Source organism: Xiphophorus couchianus, chromosome 6 (assembly GCF_001444195.1).
Source record: "Xiphophorus couchianus chromosome 6, X_couchianus-1.0, whole genome shotgun sequence".
Classification (NCBI taxonomy): Eukaryota; Metazoa; Chordata; class Actinopteri; order Cyprinodontiformes; family Poeciliidae; genus Xiphophorus; species Xiphophorus couchianus.
The window spans coordinates 9,357,485-9,374,444 of NC_040233.1; the positions used below are offsets into that span (position 1 = coordinate 9,357,485).

At 36.1% G+C, this 16,960-nt stretch overlaps 1 protein-coding gene across 6 annotated transcripts in view; it reads right to left on the reverse strand.

Moving 5' to 3' along the window:
• astn1 (astrotactin 1) overlaps positions 1 to 16,960 on the reverse strand; it is a 348,102-nt gene that overhangs the window by 243,239 nt on the left and 87,903 nt on the right. For 2 of the 6 annotated variants that reach the window (XM_028020860.1, XM_028020859.1), the window contains exons 6-8: positions 10,065 to 10,214; positions 8,221 to 8,370; positions 2,406 to 2,573 (exon numbers count right to left, since the gene is read on the reverse strand). In XM_028020860.1, coding sequence (XP_027876661.1) covers positions 2,406 to 2,573; positions 8,221 to 8,370; positions 10,065 to 10,214 — 468 coding nt within the window. The remainder of the gene's footprint in view (positions 1 to 2,405; positions 2,574 to 8,220; positions 8,371 to 10,064; positions 10,215 to 16,960) is intronic. The other 4 variants (XM_028020862.1, XM_028020861.1, XM_028020864.1 and 1 more) reach the window with 4 other exon arrangements.

The following is a 16,960-nucleotide window of genomic DNA, read 5'->3' on the forward strand; positions in this document are numbered from 1 at the left end:
CTGCTTGTCACTTTATTTTTCACTTTCAGTGTTGTTTTCGTTTCCCACAAAATATCTTCTGATGTCCCATCAATCACAGCTTATTGACATGCTGCTGCTTCTCCTCATAGTTCACATGCTATTCATCATATTTCAGGCATGCCATCAAGTCTACTTATGCCACTCAATCTCATTTATCAGTCATCTAACTGTAGTTTATAAGTGTAGTTTTTTTAAAACTTTCACACTGGAAAAAAAAAGTTGTTTTTTGAAATTTAATTGTTACTTTTGTAAAAATCTGCATTTTAACTGAGCAGAATCTAGCAGCAAATATAGCTCAAATATCAACCAATTAAAATAAGGGTAAATAAAGACAGCCAAAAAACAAAAAAGTGATAAAAATGATACAATTAAAACATAAAGAAAAAAAAACTTAACAACTCTTATTTTGTTCTAATGTCTCCAGAAAAGATTCACCGTGAAAAGAGTAATGTTTGTTTCCATATTGGTAACTTGCTGTTCAAGAGAACTCAGTTTTCAGCATATACTGCATTTTATTTTGGTGGCAAAGTCGACTCCACGTTCGCCTGTATGAACTTATAACCGTGGCAGTAATTCACTAACTATTCCAACGAGAAACAGGAAGTTAGAAGTAGTAGCTAGTTCACTGTAATGGTGCTGAAGACAAGCACTCTTGCTAAATGTTAAGCCCACATAAAGCTGTTTCTAGGATCTTTCTTCTATATTCTGCAACTGTTAAGAGTTGTAAACCTTTTACAGTATACAGCTGTATAAAAGCACAATGCTACAATGCATAAAAGCATATTGTAGTACAGCTGAATGAAAAAACTGACCTTGATGAGCATTTAAAGGTATTCTAATATTTTCTTTTTATCTGTTGGCAGTCGGTCGTGAAATAAGAGCATCCTTGGTTAAAATAACATGGGATAGATTTTACCTTGAGAATCCATTAGCTACTTCATTATACTTACAGTAACACTTCTTAAAACCTTGTGTGCAGAGAGACTCTGAAAAGGGGAAATTATTGTATGGTTTCAACTTTACTTTAAAGTTCATTGCAATTCAAAGTATATCACTTCATGGTTTTCAAAAAAGACCTGCCACCATTGACAAATTTATGTCAGCAAATAAAAGTGTAGATCAGGGTTCTTCAAATTCATTACTTAAGGGCCGGTGTTCAAGTATGTGTCCTGCAACCTTTAGATGTTTCCCTGGTCCATCAAACCTGACTCAAATGATTGAATTCTCTCAGTATGTAAGTTATCTACACTTCTTACTAGTGGCCTAATTATTTGACTTAGGTGTGTTGATGTAGAGACGCATCTAAAGGCTGCAGGACGTCGAACCTGAAGGAGGAGCTCAAGAGCTCTGGCCTAGATTTAAATGTTTACTGTATCAAATTCAACTGTTACTCCAGTAAAACTGCTTTTCCACGTGTTTTATAAAAGTATTACAAAAGTACTGGTATGATTTAGCATAAACTACATGTACATTTTTGATGAAACGATAATCCCTGCAGACATGTTCACTCCTTACAATAAAACCAAGAAACAAATGCGGTATTCTGAAAAAAACATTTACAAACCAAAGCACAGAGTTCACAAATGGTCTCGTGGGGGACAACAAGGCAGATTAAACGTCTGACAGCTCCGTGTGTGAGTTTAATTCTCTGAATTTGCTGCATGCTTGGGGAGAAAGTTGTTTTTGTTGTTTTTTTCTTTTTTTTCAACAGACTAACAGCTCTGCTACTAAAGGAAACATGGTTATTGCACTTTGTCAATTATGTCAAGTTATGATGAACTAGTCTGTTAACAAGCTGATACTGTTCGAAAAACAAATTTTAATTTCAGTGTTTTGCAATTAATCATTCCACCATATAAGTGAATCCATGTACACTCAATTATGTAGATATGAAAAGGGTGCTCCAATGAAAACAAGGATGGGAACCACTGGCCTCTGACTAAATTCAAATGTCTGTCATATTGTACACTATATATGGTATCATAGACAAAGGTGTTGAAAAAGCGCACCCCTTACATATCAAATCAATAATTATTATGCTATTCAAAAAACATTTGTATACAATAAATTGAAGACATAAAACAAACTGTCTTGCTCAAAAGGTTTTGTTTTTCTCCAGAAGCAGACTTTCTATTGAGTGAGCAAGAATGTGGTTAAACTCCTGCACAACAAATTATTATTTGTTCACATAGACATACTGTACGTGCTCTCGTGAGTCTCACTGCACATTCAGGTTGGTCTCAGATATAACGACATTCCCACTATGTTCACAAAAATGTGGTTGTGATGGTACTTACAAAGGGCAATAAGAAATTCTCAAGGTTTCCATGGTAACGTTTCCGGTACAGAACAAAGCTAACGCTGATGTCGCACTCTGGACTAACCTGTCTCTGGGTCACACTGGTGCTCACAAGGATCCAGTAGGCGTCGACCACACAGCTCGTTGACCCAAGGTCCACTGGCATTCTGCTGGTAGTATAACAAGATCTGGGCTGGGTTGAGCCAATCTGAAGCATCCAACTGGCTCCCCTGGAGGAGAATGAACCTCGAACCTGAAGACAATGGAGCAAATACAAGTATGAAACACAAGGGCACACTGAAGAAAAATAAGTTGGAAGACTAGAGAAAAGTGAGGACCTCATGACAGAATGAAAAGATGCAACAAATAAACCCATCAAAACAGGATGAAGAAGAGATTGTTGATATTTTCTTTATGCCTCTTGGAAAAGCAACCATTACAAATAAAATCATCACAATTCCAAAGTCATATATATTTATATTATTAGGCCGCCCAATCTAGTCTTAGGTTCAAATACATTTTTGACATTGAGTGGTTGTTGCATCAATTATATCAACCAGAAAAGAGCTACAACAAAATCTAAAACCATATTTAAGGAGAAATCCCAGCTCTCCAAGCTTTGCAGGTTCTCTTCAAGCTGCGGTTATGTCCACTGGCACATTGTAGTGGGAGACTGATGTTGGCTACATTTAAATTATGGCCATCATTGTCGTTTTATGAGATCACAAACCACATGCATTTTATTTGCGATTGTGATAATGTCATTAACCAAACCCAGACAGACATTAGATTGCAAGTATATTTTTTATAGGAGCCTTAATTCCACAATGCTTTTTATGCGCCTACAGTTTTGTTTTAAACACGTTGTATTGAATAACTGTGCCATTACCAAATACCTTTGAGCACTTTCCTTCACAAAGCCTCATTCTCCTGATATAGTAGTCATTAACTACTCATTTACGACTTGACCGTCAGTCTGATTAGATCTGCTTTGAAATAAAGCAATGAATCAGCCCCCTGTTTTTGCTAATAAATGCTGATGAATTACAGTAGCCATACATTTAGTATCAGTATATTTAGTGTCAGCATAATTGGCCAACAAAAGCTGTAAAATCACTAGAAATTATGTCACCCTATCCTGGACATTTTTCAAGGAAATTTGATTGCAACTGTTGAGCACAGATTAATAGTTAAGTTCAAAACTTACAGATGCTTAAAAACACATAATCAGGGCACAACTTTGGATATTTCTGCTTATAACAAAAACCGATATAAATATAAGATTAGAATAATCATCACAAACTGCAAACAGATTTACAAATTTAATAACATAGTAGGTGTATCGAAAAAGCAAAAACAAAGTCAGTAAAAAAATATGCAAATAACTGCAAATTCTGAACTACAATTGTTGTAACTTGAATTATATGAAAAGTTTAATAAATGAGCAAGGCTCAGTGTTTTCTTTAGCCTTGGCTGGAAGACTTCATAATAGGAATGAGAAATAAAATGGATAAATGACTAACACTGCTAAGCAGATGACAAATGTTATAATTAACACATTAATTTTTTATGTAAATACATTTAATCAGTCAGTCAATCAATCAATCAATCTTCTTTATTATCCCCAACGGGAAATTGTTGTGCAGCACAGTAGGAAAAAGAAACAACCATTCTGACATAATGTATGTATGCTTAACAAGAGACAGAAGGATATTGAGTTATTTGAAATTATTATTGGAAGCTAATTTATCGTCTTGATTTCCAATGGAGTCTGAGATGGAAGAAGTGAATTTTTTCTGCTAAATTTTATTCTTCAGAGGTGAGGTTGCATGCACTGTTTAAAACCAAGTAGACTGGCATGAGTAAATGAGTAAGAAACCTGTGTTTATGTCAGTACAAATTATTCTATTAGTGCAGCTCACATATTACATGATCTACAGAGGACAATGGCTGAGATGCTGGCAACCGAAAAGCAGAAAAAAAAGCAACAAAAATAAAATCACTGAAAATCTTTCAAGAAACCAGAATGTTCCTTTCTGTGATTACATGTCAAACGCTGTATTATATTGTAAGATCATTTCGTTTGCAAGTCTCATAAACTTGAAATAACATAGGAAATGAAAGAAATTTAAAACGAATGGCGTACAAAACACATGCATTGTTTTGTTACTTTTCAACATGTTCCATGTATGGAACATGCTGGATTTAAAAATGTTGGCAATCCTTTGAAAAAGTCAGCATTAAAGTAAGAGCCTAGATTGTCTGGGGAATACACATAGATACTGCTTTTACAGTATTACCTCAGCAGACAATGTGGAGTTATGTTTTTAACCATTTCTCATTCACCACTAAAACTCAAGAAGCAATCTTTTGTCTTCTTAATATGGTGTAAATATTGTAATCTTATTGCTACACACAAATAATAATGTTAATTTACTAGTCACTTCTATGGAATATTATAATATCTTGTTATCACAGTACTTTAAATAACTCTCGAGACAGCCTGAGGCTGATCCACTTAGTTATGCTGCTATTGCTCGAGGCTTAAGGGGGCTCAATACTGATGTGAGCACCTCTCCTCCTGCTCTTCCATATTTTTAACACCCTGAAGACAAATGTACTGTAAAACAATGCCAACATATTGGTAGCAGAAAGTGTATTGTTTTACCATTTTTAAAATGCTAACTTTGTTTTGTTTTAAATAAGTTTAAAAGCCATCTTAGTAAGAAATATCTTTAAAAAAAAACAAAACAAAAAAAACTAACAGGTAATTAAAAGAAGAGATGGATCCAATCCTATTTTGATTACTTTTTTTAACCAGAAACTGACTCATTTAACCAGAAAACAAGCCAGGAGCCACCAATCTAGACAGGATGATATTATGTCAGTCATATAAAGTCATAGATTTACTGATCCCCCCCAAAAATGTAAAATATAGTCAAAGAATGTTTCTCAAGCATTTCATAAATTATCTTAACTTGTGTACATGTTAAGTCTGCTGTAACTTGTGTACATGCAGATTATTTAAACCTTAAATAATCTGCTTAGCATAAAATACTGAGAGAACACCTGAGCTCAATAGACAAGTAACAATATGCTTCAGTAGGCACAAAGCTAAATAAATAACAAAATGTTGCTTTTTTTCTGTCAGCCTTTTGTCTGTTATGGAGCATAAGGGACTGTTGAAAAACACAACAAGGCAGGAGTATTTATAACCCAGAAACACTGAAACATGAACACACAAGGTGTAACATCATTTCTGATAATGAATACTAATGAGTTCATAGCAAAAAGCTTAAATAAATTATAATGTTACTGAGTAAATTAGTTGTTTTTTTCTGAAAAAATTACCTTAATAAAGCCAAAGAACTAACAGAAACACCTTTCTTGGGGCTGAATTTCCAATGTTCATTCTTGAGATCCTGGCTGGTGCTGGTAGAATATATTATCAAACCATTTTATCCACTGAGCATCTATTCATTTCTGTTCCAATAGGAGCACCACCTTAAATTACTGCCTGTCCAGCTATTTAAGGTGGGCAGGCAGATATCATATTGTTGAACAAACTCATATCTCTTCATGTGCTTTGTCACATGAAAAGATACAGAATACATGCTATAGAATACATTATCTGGGTGAAGCATTTTTTATGCAACAATGACATTTTAAAAAGTTTGATGTAAATAAAGTGGCTTTACATTTTTAAAACTACTATAACATTCTGGTGGTTAAGTCTATCGTTGATAGGTTTCCTTTCCATCTGTAAAACCCTTTGTTGAGTCCCTGCAATTTTGTGTTTATTTTCTGTCTAGTCTGTTTTTCAACTCAAAACTTGAATTTTCTCATTTTGTGGTTGGCAAAACCATTCACCCTGTCCATTGTATCTCCTCAGTCCAAAAGGTTGAGATACTTAATAAAGGTTTCTATATCTGACACTGTTGTTCATTTTGAACTTGCCTTACCCAAGAAAGGATCCCCTAGTACTTTTTAAAAATGTATTAAGAAGTACATGTTGTTGTTCTGTGAACTCAAAAAAAAGTGACATAATACATTTCTCTGAAATGAAATATGAAGAGAGAAGAGTGACTCTACATTTCTGTGGTTTTCTTCAGTGAATCTGAAGGCAGAAACTTGCGCAGCTGTTGGCATTAATAGCTTCTTTCCCCAGTGGTTGAATCCAAATTTTTGTCTGATTCACCGTGACATGAAATCAGGTCTGATGAGATTGTGGAGACATTTATAGAAACATTCTAAATCGATCCCAGTTTTGTAATTCAATGCGCACAATCGCTATCTTTCATCTCCCTTTTCAAAGTTCGCTCCTTGGATGCCTCCAAGAATTTTAATAACACCCCCTGGCAAGCAAGTGTATACCACAAGGAAAGCTGCAGTACACCGAATCAAATCAAACCTGCAGATGATAGATGAGCAAGCGTAGTCAGTCTATAATATATCCTGACCAGCAACTCACTCCTGTGACAGCTAAAAAAATGCCAATAGGCTTACAGGAACCAGAATATGGAAACTTTTTCATTTTCTGAAGGTCTTACTTTACATCTAGATTACTTTGCAAAAGTACTCGCACCTCTTTTCTTTTTAATATCGTCAGGTTTTTTTAGTCTATTCCATTAAAACTAGTTAATATCCCTAAATACAATTATATGAAAATTATTGCCTTTTAAAATCAACATATTACTATTAGAAAGTGTCTAAATTTAATCACTGGAGGTTAGAAGAAAAAGGTTTTGAGAAGTTTAAAGCAGAAATTGGTGAAAAAAACATATAAGCTTTGAAACTCTCAAAGACAATTCAATCTATTATCTGCAGATACACAAAGACATGACAAGCTTCACAATGAAATTATTTATCAGAGAAAAAGTCAAGGTGTCCGGCATATCTCTGCAGAAGCTGCTAGAGATTCACAGCGTAGGCGGAGGAATCTGTGGTCAGAACAACTATTCATCACGCACTCCACAAATCCAGAATTTCAAGCTAAGTGGTAAAAAGTAAGCCACTGGTGAATAAAGTTCACAAGAAGTGCAAGCTATTTAGGGTATATGGCAAGAATGTGCAAGAAAGTGTGCTGGTCATATGAGACCAAAATATAATGGTCACAAAAGGCAATGTGTGCTGATGTACATCACATCACCTTCAACATGCCTACGGCACTGTGAAACATGCTGGTGGCAGTATTGGGCATTGGGGATGCTTCTCTTTGACAGAGACAGGAAGTTGGTCAGATTTCGTGGTAAGATTGATGGAGCTAAATCCAAGCAGAAAACCTGTTGGAGCCTGCAAGACATGAGACTTGTTGGTGGAGGCTCAACTTCCAGCAAGACATCCACCTAAACATGCAGCTGCAGTGGTTGAGATCATAGTATATTTGTTTTATGGTGCAGATCCAGTCAAAGAATAGACCTAAATCCCTCTGAAAATCTGTTGTGAGGCTTTAAAATTAATGTTGAAAGGTGTTCTCCTTTCAATCTCACTGAGTATTAGCTATCTAACAATGTATAAAAGGTGAAGAAGTTTTTGGTGTCTCTTTCAAGGGACTGTGTAAAAAAGTAAAAGACCGAACAGTGATGAGGAGATCTCTGTGGATGGTCAATGCCCTCTTGCCTAAATGAACCGTTTTGCTTCGCGAGTACATCAGTCATGTGGCGCAGCATAGGGAACCAAAAGAAAAAGTGGTCGACCTGGCATTTACCTTTGTCTTTGAGAGCAAAGCAAATCAGCAGCTCCCCAACAAAGCGCTGGCACTTGGTTTGAGAGATATAGAGAGCTGAGCTCCCTGGAGAGCGGCAGAAAAATACCAGCTCAGCCCCCCAGGGCTTTAAGCTTCCTTGGGAGTTTGTTAAGAAAGGCTGCATCGACAATCTTAGACTGGTGTAAAGCCTTACCGTCAGCTATGAGGTGCTCCGGCACATGTAAGATTACTCGGACTGAGAGGCTGCAGGCGAGGTGAGAGGAGTAAACCAGGCCAATCACGCAGCTGATGACACTGATCAGAGTCAGGGTGGTCTTATTGATAGGACTCCGCGGGGAACCTGCTGTTGGGAACAAATGGAATGGAAAGAGAGAAAGGAGATGGGAACAATAAACAAAACGTATATGAGAAGCAGTCACTTGTGTTTTTCTGGCAACCTTTTGGTAACATAAACATAAAGGCAAACAGTCACACACAAATACACACACGCTACTCACATAAGTTACTTTACAAACTGGCCTCTACCCACCGCACAAAAATGGGCTTAGCTCCCATAAAAAGGACCTTTGGATCAAAAAAATCATCACGCCTTTGGGAGCTTTAGACTGGGCTCGGTGGTATAGACCTAAGGTTTACCTTTGAAGGGTTTTTAACATCCATGCTGGGATGTGTGAGGAAAATAGAAACACACACCAAAATAATATTTTTAAAAAAAACAGCTTAGAGGTTGCTTTGCAACCGACCCTCTTTCCTGTGCTCCCCTTTTTTGTCAGAGTAAAATGCTTCCCTTATCTCCTTTACTCCAGAGTGCAACACAGAAAAGTGGTAAACGTGACCGCATACCCACAGGAGGTATGCATTCATCCACACGCACACCCCCACCTACGCCCATACACACAACAAAAACCACATAATGACCTTGAATATAGGTACTCAAACTTTGTCCAAAGCAGTTACTTTTACACTAACGCCAAAAATTCAAGATTAAATTGTCACTTTTAAATTACTTTAGCAGAGCTTGTTCTTTCAGATGCTACCCGAGGCTAGGTTTTAAACAAAGGCCAAATGGAACGCTGACCTTTTGTATTTTGCTCCAAACCAGTTGATGTAATCAAGTAACTTATCCAGAAATGGGATACAGGGATCATCTCACTTTGCTGAACCTTTTGTTTTGCTCTTTTATCTTCTGGCATTCTGCCCAAAGATTATTCTTCAGTTTTTAAAATGTTAAAAAAATAAAATAAATAAATAAAATCAGTCTCCATATAAATGTAGCTATTTTCGGAAAATGTTTTATATTGTATATGTGAGCAGGAAATGACAAGGAATAATTTCATCATGCCTCACAAATCAGTCTTTCCTCTGGATGTAAACAACACAGTTGGGGCATCATTGCTACCATCTTGTTCTAATTAAAGATGTTGGCTACACTTCCGGAGGCTTCACTGTGTACGTGACACCTGTGCACATGACGGGAGGATAATTGGCTTGGAGGCTCTGTAAAGGCTTGTAACGCCTTTTGACAGCAGCTATTATTTTGAGGGGATTGTTTTGTTTTGTTTTTTCTTCCTCCATCTCCCTTCCACAACCTATTACTGTACATCAAAGTTGCAAGGACAAGGCATGCTGACAGATAAAGCGTGCTCCACCACTTCACGTTGACAGAGTTTGCACAGGGTCCTCCTTAGAAATAATATTTGTCCGTAATATTATTTCAACACAGAGTGCTCTTCATATTGCAAGGTGCAACAAACATTACATTTTCCACCCCAATGGGAACCTCTGATCTCATGATCTTGTTTGATTTCCATCAACAAGATTGAATGCAGATGCAGTGAGATCAATTTTACATGCTCACAAGCACTCTACACATTACTGTGTATGTATACATAATCCCGGTACGAGTCGAATTTACGTGTAAACACCAATTTAGAACCATCCACTGGCTACATGTACAGAGTTTACTTGTCATGCGTCGTGGCGGTGGCAATACCATCAGTGGGATAAATTGTCTGTGGGTGTATGAGTCCTCCTTACCCCCAGAGCCCCACGCGCTGTTGGCGTTACCATTTCTCATACCTCGACTCCGGCGCCGACTGCGGTTTGGGTCAGTGTAAAAGGCCAGCTGAGGCTCGCTGTCTGCCTCCGTCCCAGAGTCCCCGTCTGGGTTCAAGAAAGTTGAACCCGCTGTTGGATTCAAACAAAAATACACCTCCAATGAAAAGGAAAAAAAAAAAAAAAAAAAGACGACTGGTGGGAGCTCGGTCCGCAAGATACCTTTTCAGTGACTGAAATGTAAGGGATGGCAGTCAAAAGTAAAAAAAAAAACATTTTGTGTTGGAATAATGTGCAGCTCTGTGAGTTGTTAAAAGAAAGAGAAGTGATTGAGTGGAGCTTCATATTGTGTCATTTAAACCGAGCCAACAATAATCTCAGTATAATGGCATTTACGGTTATCGCATGAAAAGTTAGATAAAGGATCATAATTAAAAGCAGATGCTTCTCGCACTGCAGTAGTAATTTTGGTATCTGATCAATAATTTTTTCATAAAGCTGTGATTTTTACTAAAGACAAATCCAATATAACCAAACAATGTGTTGTTTATGGACATTAGGATCCTAATGATATACAAGGAAAAGCTTGAAAGAGAAGTTTAAACACCTGTAGAAACTGGGGTGTACAGAGATATTGACACACACTGGTTAAAAAAAATATATAGACAACCTTCTCAGTGTCTCACTTTAACTTAGAGTAAATTGTTCCTTTAAATCAAAAAATTATTTAAATTATTTCCACTTTTCACAAGCAGAATATAGAGAATATATGAGGATACCAGGACATGCTCTTATGTTACAAAGTAAGTTGGAATACTATTGGAATTTTTTTTATTGATACACTCATAAATGATATGCCCAACCATCAGATTGTTTTCAAGACAAATGAGGTTTTAAGGTAGCACCTTTTAGATTGCTTCAAAGCCAGTGTAAACTAGGTCCTATATTATGTTCAAAACAAGTTCGTACAACCGATGTGTTAATAATCAATACTTAAAGTCCTGAGAAAACCATGGACTTACTGAAAATTTTAACAAGAGCACCTTACAGGACCCTTCCCCTTGCCAATTGCTGCGCTACAGCTCTCCATCCACAGTGAAGCCTGCGGAAAACTCAATAAATTGTTAGCATTTCCTGTAATGTTAGATTGCTTCTCTGCCATTAGCACACCTGTCATCTTCAGCTGGAATGACTGTGCACTGTGCAGGGGGAAGCGCATACACAAGCATGAATGACAATGCTAAGGCATTCCTCCTGGCAGATCAGTGTATTTCTGCAAATGACAGTAGGAATACTAGGCGCAGCCAGACGAGCTTGATTTTTTTCCACAAATGATCTGTTCCATATTCTACTGTCCCGACAGTGACAGTTTCATTAAATATATAAAACATTTTTTAAAATAAAAGTTACCTACTGCAGCTTTAATTGAAAAACTTAAATAAAACAGAATTATAAGTAATACGAGTACGGTAACTCTGAGTCCTATGTTGTCTTGTGTATGTAAATAAGACAAGTACATGTCATGCTCTACACTCATCTAAAACTTAAATCTCGAAGATACTTTGTTGATTTTGTTTTCAATTCTACCATTTGCCACAGCATTTTAAAACTGTACATCTTTAAATCTAAAACTCGGCTGAAAAGTGAATGAGGTGAAAATGAGATCTGGGGAACTTATGTATTTTTTGAGTTAGATTGTGTTGAGTAAAAGCAAAGAAACTACTAGATTAAAAATTTGCAACATTATACTTCAATTAGTTTTTTTTATTGTATGCCATATGATTAATGATGGTCATAATTTCCAGCGCTCAATTTCAGGGAAAAGAATTCCTGTATACTCAAAATGAAATACTTATGCTGCTGTAAAATGAAAATGAATTAATATATTTGTCAAAGTTAACTACTGTAATTATGTAAATATGTTGGATTTAAAAAAAAAGAAGCTAAAAGGAAAATAAGCAACATGTAGTGTAGCTTATCTTCTGTAGTGTACAGCTCTAGTACTGTCCATCCCTCGTCCACCAATCTTTATCATGTTGCACTTAAGACAAGAAGTTTAGATTTGGATAACTAGCTTTCAAGCAATTGAGCTAAATATATTCATCAGCAATGAATGGTGAAAAGCTATGTGTCACTTAACACTGCATGATACTTAACATGAAGATATTTATGTATATATAGAACTAGGCAGCTTTATACTTAGAGTATACACTGCACTAACAATGTTAATAATGCATTTCTTTGAGTGTGTTTTAATTGAAGCATTAGTTATGTTTACAGGGCATGTATCCAAAGTTGTTTACAAGTGCTTTTGGTTTGCACAACGTTAAGAAGGAAATTCAATAAAGCTTCATACATGTTAGTGCTTCGGTGGGATTTAAGTGATTTGCAAATAAAATAATTCTGTTTCTATATGACACGAGCTTAAAAATCCTGACCAAGACACAGCGTTTGATTAGACGAACAGAAAGTCTGCGAAACAATTGGGGGAGGAAATAGTTGGCAGCAATGTCAGTGTGCTAAACTTTGAACAGCTTATTCGTGACAGCAGCTTCATCAGCTTTTCAAGTTGTTGCTTTTAGAACAATATGCTCTGAAGATATGAATGTGCTGCATTAATATTATTGGCAGCCATGACTATCTACCAGCACAGATGTTAGCGTAGCTTCACTTCACAAGAGGAAAGCCTTTTGTGGTGACACCATTGTTTCAGCAGTGTTTCTCTCGACCGATTTAATAAACAAGCATTCATCATAGCACACTTTCAGTTCAGATACTGCTTTTGCTGGAAGGAAACGGCGTCCTCTGCATTTTTTCAAGTTATTGTCGAACCCTGCAATAAGAATGAAATCTGCATTTTTTTTAAATGGAGGAAAAAAAGCATTAGGATGAATTTACTGAACTTGGAGAAAACTATAACTAAAAGGCGAATGGAGAGATAACTGAAGTGAGGAAAGTTCTTGAATATAAGAGAATAACATGCAGACATAAAAAATTCTCGTTTGGTGTAGAAACAAAACAGTCCACTACATTTAAACTGCTATTCAAGTGGTTTTAATAAAACTGCTTTCCTATTACAAATTATCTTTATTGTTACTATGATTATTCTTAATAAAGCGGTTTTACCTAAAAGTACACTCGTTTATGTCTGCTCATACTAAAATTCACAGAATTCAATTTAAAAGACTTTTTTTTTTACACATTGCATTATTTAAATGTACATAAAAAGGATGACACATGGATAAACATTTAATAATTTTGATTTTCATGTTTTTGAGTGAACATTTACAATAATGTTGCAAAAATATTGTACTCAGGAGAAAAGAATAAGCTATTCCATTTTCATCATTGTGTCAAGACACAGATCAGGCTAAATTACTGCATATGAAATCCCTATATTTGACATACCTTGCATTTATTTATAATTATGAAATACTAATGAGGGATTCACAGTCTGGGCACACTTCTCTCGCCTACTCCATCACCTACTCATGTTCTCCCATTTGACAGCTTAGGTCCTTGAGATTTTGAGAAGTGACTCTTGAGTCCATTAAAAGTGTTGACATATGGAGCAAAGACAAGCGCCGGAGCATCTAAGACAAAACGAAAAAGCTTTAGTGCTTAACACACCTATCACACAAACAGAAAATGCCCACTGAGAACGACAATGCGTCTGTGTGCATATTTTAAAAGAAAGATGAAAACTGTCGAGTGGAAACCCCAGCAACAGAAACTCGAAACTGCGTGAAGCAGATCTAATTTCCTGCTTAGACAACCTCATTCCTGTGCAGCTGGCTTTGGAGACATCTAATTTGCATCTGGAAGCACTAAAATTTCTGAAAGGGGGCGTGTGTGTGCCAGTGTGTTGGCGTGTGCATGCCAAGCACCATAGATGGCAAAACCTTGAACTTTCAAACACTAAGACGACACTGTATCGCTGATACAGCAATTATAATTAATGAAAACAGTTTTTTCCCCCACTTCATTGCATTCTATTTGTGCATACTTCTATCACAACGTGAAAATTTGCTAAATGTAACTGAATGAATCAAAAGCAAATGTTTCTTTTATTTGTGGATAGAGCTTTGTTGTCAGTCAACTGAATGGTTCAAAGCCACCAGCACAGATAAAGAGCTTCTTGAAGCTCTCACAGACACAGCTAAAGAAAAAGTAATAAATGCGTTACAAAAAACATACAAAGAATCTCTGGGATGTTTTTTTAAGCAGGAGGTTGGCTGCAAAGACATCATTTTCAAGATTATGTGGATTGTGGTAAGAATGTATCTTAACTTTTTATAACATGACTAAATATTTTTCCCACAATTAGTTTCTCATTAGTCTTCGCTGAATTATGTTCAGGTAATCATCAGTTTAATTACACACATTTGATTTGACTGTGCGTTTACATATTTGTTGCTGCAAAAAAACACGTGTAATCATGGCCTTAGTTAGTTATTGGTAACTAATTCTGTGCTGAATAAGCATATTCTGTTGAACTTTAAAAGTGCTGAGGTCAAATACATGTTAAGAATAAGCGTAACAATGAGCTAGGTTTGATGACATGCAAAAAAACCCCCGCATGTTCTTTAGACAACAGTTAACTGACAAATATTGATGAGTCACCATATGAATATAGATAAAATGTACAATAAATTGTGTATCGAGAAAGATGAGGCAGCTGGTCACTTAGGATTAGTAACACTCATTAATTCACGCTCTTTTGCAAAAGCATCCAAAGTCCTTGGACACAAAAAACAGACAATTAAATGTATTTTATTGGTATTTTATGTGGTAGACCAACACAGAACAGCAAATAACTGAAATGTCAAGATAAGAATACGTTGTTTTCAAAATACCTTTCAAATACAAGTTGGAATAGTGTGGTGTGCATAGACTCTGCTTCCTTGTAAACAACCTTTTTTCTGCATATACAACAGCAAGTCTTTTGTTGAAGCGTTGCATATCCAATGACTAAATGTTTGCTTTTTTTTTTTTTTTTTTTTACAAAGTAGCTCAAGGTAACTCAGTCCTTCTAAGAGTGCTGGAAGACTATAAACATCAATTTTTTAAATTCAGTTTTGATCTAAACCCCTATATTGTAGCTCTGGCTGTGTGCTTAGGGTCGTGTCCTGCTGAAAGGCGAACCGCCATCGTAGCTTCAAGCTCTTTGCAGCCTCTAATAGGTTTTCTTGCAATGCATTCACCCACAGCTAAAGAAAAGCATCCTTACAGTCAGATCTAAGTCAACTTCTGAAGGCAACTGTCTCCTTTATACAGGATTTTCCTTTCCTTTTTGTAGGTGTATCAGAGTAAAGGGGCCCTTTTCCACTTCACATTATCAAGAACTTTGGGTTGATCTGTCTCATAACAATACACTACAGTGCATATTTTTGCTTTTAATTTGACACAAATTAAAGTTGTAAGGACATGAATATTTTTGCAGTGCACCTTAACTCAAGCGATCTCCCAGCAAGTTAGCTTGTTAAGTGTGTGGCTTTCTCATGCTAGCAATATCCAGATTTTGCTACCATTAGATGTGCGCATTGCTTAGACTGATTAGAAGCCCATACTTTCATGTGAAGTTCTGTACACTTGAAAATGAGATTTGTAATTTAACACTTTTCTAAATATAGTGTAGTTACTTGTTACACATTAGATCTTGGGCCTGAGCTTGGGCTTGGAACACATTTCTTAGTCAGAGCTGGACATTGAGAGTAATTAAGAAAGGCATGGCACCAGCAAGAAGGAGTTTCAAAGTCTATAAATCCAATATTGTCAAGAGGCACCAACTTAAACAGATATATTTTCAAAGAGTTATGAAACATTAAGAGTGGCTTATTTCTTAAAAAAAGATGTGAAGGTCTTGTATTTCTTGGTTGTGTTCAGAAAAGGACTAATTTGCTGACAACATTTTGTTGATAGATCGCCTGGACCTAAATGTTTCTTTATTCAATACATCACAAATGCCAGCTTCAACCATGTCTCTGAAAATGTGTTTCTCTTTTTAGTACCAAGTTGTACAGACTGGCAAAGGAAACACAAGTGTTGTTTACAGTTAATTCCAACCACACTGGAAGATTTCTGGGCATTGCAGGCTTAATTTTTCAACAAGGCCATTTGGAGGGGCTAGTAGCGCCCACTGTGGTTTTCTATTTTGTATTTTTCAAGCTTTCACTCTTTTTTTCTCACCTTTTATTATTGATTAAGAAGTATTACCTGAAATGTGTTTTAGTACAAATTGTCTCTTCTGAATCTGGCGTTGTTCTGTGCCAAACTGGACCCAAATAAATAAATTACAAAAAATTTAAAAAATAAAGGTTTCTAAATCCAAAAAGTCCCAATAGTCATGTTGTTGTCAGACATGATGCATAAAACATTATTTGAAGTGCTAGTGAAATAAATAGAATGGAGCAGTTTGCAACAAACTGCACCTCTAGCTGCCTTACAATTACAGCAGTTTCAATAACTCCATCTAAAGATGCTTTGACCTTTTTCATTTGCTTATCAATAAGGTTTGGATTTATTTGGGTTAAGAGAAAGTCACTATAATGACGAGTAAAGGTTAAGCTACCCAAAAATCTAACTTGAAGTCATTGATGGCTTATATCACTTATCCCTCAAATGTAAGCGTTGTCTTTAATGCGTGTTCCCCTGGCTGTGGTTACAAAGTATTGGCCTGGAAAGCATGAAGTGAGCATGAGTAGGGATGGAATGTTACAACAAAGTAATAATGATGGAAAACAATTCAAGTACAACACAATTGGCAATAAAATTACGATAAAAAAAATAAATGGCAAGTTTCACATTCACGCTTCATTCATGCAACATTTCCTTAGCACTTCAATGTTTTGAGAGCAATCATCAATTTAATGGCATGA